At 39.4% G+C, this 5,642-nt stretch overlaps 1 protein-coding gene across 1 annotated transcript; it reads left to right on the top strand.

Moving 5' to 3' along the window:
- The first annotated feature begins 248 nt into the window (after positions 1-248).
- On the top strand, positions 249-2,467 carry LOC107086315 (beta-2 adrenergic receptor-like). Its single transcript, XM_015377181.1, has 2 exons — positions 249-410; positions 707-2,467. Exon 2 carries the CDS (start codon positions 707-709, stop codon positions 1,973-1,975), a length of 1,269 nt encoding a protein of 422 aa, XP_015232667.1. The 5' UTR covers positions 249-410; the 3' UTR covers positions 1,976-2,467.
- Positions 2,468-5,642: the final 3,175 nt, after the last annotated feature.

Genomic DNA, 5,642 nt, shown 5'->3' with positions numbered 1-5,642 from the left:
TAAATTCTGGAACATTTAAAAACAAAAAAGTTAAATAGGTAAATTCTTATTATTTGCCAGTTGTTGCTTTCTCTTTCTCTCCCTCCCTCTCTCTATCTCTCTCTCTCTCTCTTCTGCAGCGCTGCAACTGCAACTGCAAGGACAGTGTGTTCAAACTCCTGAGAGCTCTCAGCACCCTGCACAGCCAGGCTGCCTGATTGGCCGAGCGCAGACCGTGATGTCAGCGCAGCCTGTTATAATGACTCTGACAAATAGCCTGGGAGACACTTTAGAGGAAACACTGCTCAACTGACGGACTCAGCTAAGATTAAAAGTGGAATGGGCATGTGATACTCTACAGGAGTTATCTGCACGCTAGGATTTTTACAGTGCATGGGAGGGAGCGGGACTCACAGCAATTACCTGTTGAGGTTTGTAGTTTTGCTTTTTATTGCTTGCAAAATGTTCTTAAGCTTCCTTGAGCAGATGCAGATCCAGAAGTGTGCATTTAAGCAATTCATTTTTTATTTTATTTTTGATTTAATGACACTTATAAAAAAGGATATACTCAAATAGTTAGAGCAGGAAGTTTTCTCTTTTGTTCTGATGGATAAATATTCTATCTAAATGACAATATTTTCTTTTTCTTGTGTGTACGTCTGTGTGTGTGGTGTGTGTGTGATGCACACATGCATCTATACGTGTGTTTGTCCTATGGTCTCTTTAGATGGAAAATACCACGCTCTCTGTGGAAGTAAACGCCTCTCTGACAGCTGACTCGAACAACTCGTCTTCATCCGACAAAAATGAGGAACACTTCAGTGAAACAGTCATGATTATACTAGGCATAATCATGTCTGTACTTGTTTTGTTTATTGTCTTGGGAAACATCCTGGTCATAACAGCCATTGCCCGTTTTCAACGCCTGCAGAATGTCACCAACTGCTTCATCACGTCCCTGGCCTGTGCTGACCTGGTCATGGGTCTTATTGTTGTTCCTTTTGGTGCCTGTAACATCATTTTTGAGAAATGGCACTTTGGTAAATTCTGGTGTAATTTCTGGACTGCTACCGATGTCCTTTGTGTGACCGCCAGCATCGAGACACTGTGCGTTATAGCTCTAGACCGATATCTGGCAATTACTTCACCCTTTCGCTACCAGTCAATGTTGACAAAGTGCAAAGCTCGAATTCTGATTCTACTGGTGTGGGTGATTGCTGCATTGATATCCTTCCCCCCCATCCACATGAGGTTGGGGGAACGAAATGATCCTGCAGCTATGGAATGCTTTAACAGTGTTGACTGCTGTGAGTTTAATGTCACTCCATTGTACGCCATCACCTCCTCTATTATCTCATTCTACATCCCTTTGGTCATCATGGTTTTCGTGTACAGCCGTGTTTTCCAGGAAGCCAGGCGACAACTGAAAAAGATTGACCAAAGTGTTGGACGCTTTCACAACAGCGACAGCAGTGACTTGAAGTCTGTAGAACCTACCAACGGACGTGGACTGAAAAGGGCAAAGTTCTGCCTCCGTGAACATAAAGCCCTAAAGACTCTGGGTATCATCATGGGGGTGTTCACACTTTGTTGGCTCCCATTCTTTCTGGTCAACGTGGTGTTGGCCATAGCCCAACTTGACATCCAAAACCTCTTCAAGATACTCAACTGGATAGGTTATTCAAACTCTGCCTTCAATCCACTCATTTACTGCAGGAGTCCTGAATTCAGGTACGCTTTCAAGGAAATCCTCTGCTCAAAGAGGCACGACATAAGGAACTCAGGACCGGTCAATGGATACATCTACAGCCGCAACAGCTGGCAGAGTGAACAGCAGGGACGGAGCAAGGGCAGCTCAGATGATTGTGACGCCAATGAAAGGTGCCTTGGGAAGATGACGGAGGTCTGTGGCAAAGAGGACAAAGCCATGGACCCCAATGGAAACTGCAACAAAAGCCTTGCAACTGTAAACAAGCCTGTAGAATTGGAGCTCTGAGAAACTCAGTGATCAGGGAAATCCAGATGTGTTTACACTGCCTTCATGAACTTATTTCCCAAATTGACTATCGAAGGTAAGGCCAGTCGTAGTCCCTGGCTCACTGCAACGATCCTCTTGAGCTGAGGAACATATTTATTTCCCATCATTTCCGCATTTAATACGTTTGTTTTTCCATCTTTTTTTTTACATATAATATTTCTTTAAGCTACCTCATCTACTGTTTGTAATATTTCTGTGTTAACCATCTTTTGAGTTGAGCCCACTTTAGTTAAAGTAGGGCAATATCTCTAGTGTTTCTTTTACCATATAAAATGATGTGTCAATGGTAAAATGACAGATCGTATGGCTTTATGCATCACTGAGGTCATAAAAGAGACTCTGTATTCTACACTGGAAAAAAATCGAAAACTAGATAAGTAATTTTTTCTTAAAATAAATTAATTTGTTCTTGAACTGAGGAGGTAAAAGATACATTTTGCCAATGGAAGAAGACTATTTACACTTAAAATAAGAAAACACAATTGCATTGTCTTATTTCAAATGCCTTTTATTTAAATATCTCATTTTAAGAGTAAAAATACTAATTCCATTGGCAAATCATCTCATTTAACTACTCAAATTAAGGGTAAATACTCTTAATTTAAGAACTTTTTACTTATTTCTTGGTCGTTTTTCCAGTGTAGCTGTTAAGGTTGCACCGCATTGGTGCTTTGTCTTACCGGTACATTCCAATCTGATAAGATAACAATCTGCCATATTTCTGTCTTTATTTTTGTCTTCTTGTGGCAGTGTTAAAGATCAGTAACGTGTGAACATGTAGACGTTTGTCTCCTGTTCTTGCGTCGGACGTGCTGTTGCATTAGATTCTGCTGTCAGCAGAACACTTCGTAGATATGAACCATTGGAGATTAGGATCTTCCTCTTTAGCAGAGCCTGTAGTTACACCCTGTTAATGCTGTGATGAAACTTAAAAATGTTCAAGTTTTATAATCCTAGAGGTGTCTAATATTCTGACGATGCCATGGTCTGACTGTCAATGCTTCTAGATTCTTAAAAATCTCTTTCCTAAATAATCCTTTTTTTTATATATAATTGGAATTTATGTGTACAAATAAATAGTTAAATGTGCCAAAGAGCTCACATGCATAGCACATCATTGAATTACAGAATAACTATGATTATTTTCTGTCCTCTAAAGGAACAGTAGTCACGTTCCTCTGCTGGCACCAGCCTAGATCGTTTAAAGAAAAAAAGTTGTGGTTGCTGTGTTTCAATACATCCAGTGTTTACTGCAACCAGAGAGGCTGCTTCCTCATCATGCAATGTTAGAAACCGCACATAATAATAACAAACGGGGTGCCAACAGTACCAGGGTGAACACACAGTACTGGTCACTACAAGCCAATAAAACATAGGATAAAAAAAAAAGTCCTACACCTTTGCCACAGCCTTGTTCAATATTCCAAGGTTCGTTAGTTTGTCAGGACGAAAAAATTGTGTTTAATTTAAAACTGACAAAACGTTTGGAAAATAACATTCAGGAGTCTGCAGGCTGCCTCTCAGCTGCTCCAGCTGTTTCAGCCGCTTTCTGTCAGTCTTCCCTAAATGCGTCTAGATGCACAGTCTCCAGGAAACGCTCCAATCCAGCCCAGCCCCAGTAAACATGAAGAAACACATTATCTTTGCTGCTTAGTTTGAGAATTACACTGCAAAAAAAGTAGATCTAAATAAGTCATTTATTCTTAAAATAAGTGCATTTTTTCTTGAATTGAGGAGGTAAGTGAGACATTTTGCTAATGGAACAAGACAATATACATTTAAAATAAGGAATTTGTCTCATTTCAAGTTCCGATTATCTAATCATCTTGTTTTAATAGAAAACATCCTCATTCCATTGGCAGATCATCTTATTTTCCTACTCAAATTGAGGTTAATTACACTTAATTTAAGACATTTTTACTTGTTTCTTGATTGTTTTTGCAGAGTAGATAACTCTCCCCTTAAAAACAAAAAACAAAAACAAGACTAAAATGGATTAGTAGATTGCCAAGTGTTAGAGCCTTAAATTTGCAGGTTAGGATGAGATCCATAAGTCCTAAGACTGCATTCTCATGGCTTATATTGAGTATAATGGATATCGGGCAGTTATAAGAAAGGGATTTTAATTCAAAGTTTCACCCGTTTTCCCTTAAATTAAATTGCGATACAGCTCATTAGGCTAAATAGAGGTAATCGGGGCCCATCTTAAGAGCTTTCCCTGGTCGTTCTGCAATTTCTGATCAAAGTAAAAACACACTAAAGTTAGCGTCTGGAAACAGGAGCAGGGATTTTCTGTCAGTCTGGGGTGGTGGTAATGACCAACCCTTTAGTGCACGTAGATGAGCAGCTGGATTGGCTAATACGGTCAAAATCTTTTGGACTTTGTTCCTGCAGAGGAAATCTTTACGTACTGTATCTCAAGGTTCAGTCAGAGCTCTTATCACTGATCCCCGGTTGAAGACTTAAATAGGCAGTCGCTGTACGTGCTTACATGTGAAAAACAGATCTCCTGGAAGTGGATTCTTTTTTCTTGCTGTTTGTTTTTCTTCTGTGTAGATTTGCAGATAAATTAACGCAGGGGTTTAAAGTCGTGACACAGGTTCTTGAGCAAAACTTTCCTAACACATTCACTGTATGGCATTCTGAAATGACAAATCTGCTAAAAGTGTTAGAACAAGGCTTAGATTTGTTTGTTTGTTTTTAAGCATTGACATTTCAATCATGGATTGACAGTAGATTATAAAGAGTGCTGCCTGTTTTTGTTGTCTTAGACATGTAATTTTGGAAACACTGTGCAAAGTGATTGTTTGCATGTCTGTTATATATTCGTGGTTTGTAGACTTTCTGCTCGTTTCCTCTGCAAACTGACCTGTTTGAGCCTGAGCTCTGTGGGCTATCAACTGAAATTCCACACTGCACCCTCCTGGCGGTGGCCTATCTTTGCACCTCAGCCGTTTTTTTCCATTATAAAAGGTTAGTGTTTTGTCAATACTCTTCTATAATAAGGAATGTAATTCATGCCTTTGCATCCTCCGTGCTTTAGGACGCAAAACTCTTATGTGCAATGAGTCTTGAATAATGAGCTGACACTACAACATTCCAGGCACAGCTGCTGTTTTATATCATGCTTACGACGCACATTCAGTTCCCCCCCTGCCAATGTCCTCGCTCAGATTACCCACGGATGTACCTATAGAAGCTCAGCTAAGACAAACCCTTCTGTTTAAAGAGGAATAAGGGTTACAGTTGGTTTTATCATTTGGACTCTCTGGTAAATCACCCACATATTTCAATGTCGTTCATACAATGGACTGAAGTGTGATTGTAATCCAAGCTAAGGTGGGCTAATTTGATTGTTATCCTCAAGGATTCATGTACGTTTTTAATGATTATGGCCCTCCGTTCCAGAGGAACTCTCCTTATAATTTAATTAAAGTCATTACCCAGTCTATAAAAAAAAGCACTGTATAGCACTTTCCCATATTTGAACAAACGTTCATCAAAAAAAATGCTCCCATTCTTATGTACAGTACTATAATATTTCCATTCTTCAAATAAAAAGTCTCCAAAAAAGGCAAAAGTATTTATAGAAAAGTGAATTTTCTATAAAAGTTGGAAGAAAACA

Source organism: Cyprinodon variegatus, unplaced genomic scaffold (assembly GCF_000732505.1).
Source record: "Cyprinodon variegatus isolate N-32 unplaced genomic scaffold, C_variegatus-1.0 Scaffold148, whole genome shotgun sequence".
In the NCBI taxonomy this organism is placed as follows: Eukaryota; Metazoa; Chordata; class Actinopteri; order Cyprinodontiformes; family Cyprinodontidae; genus Cyprinodon; species Cyprinodon variegatus.
This window is presented reverse-complemented; position numbering and strand designations above follow the sequence as displayed.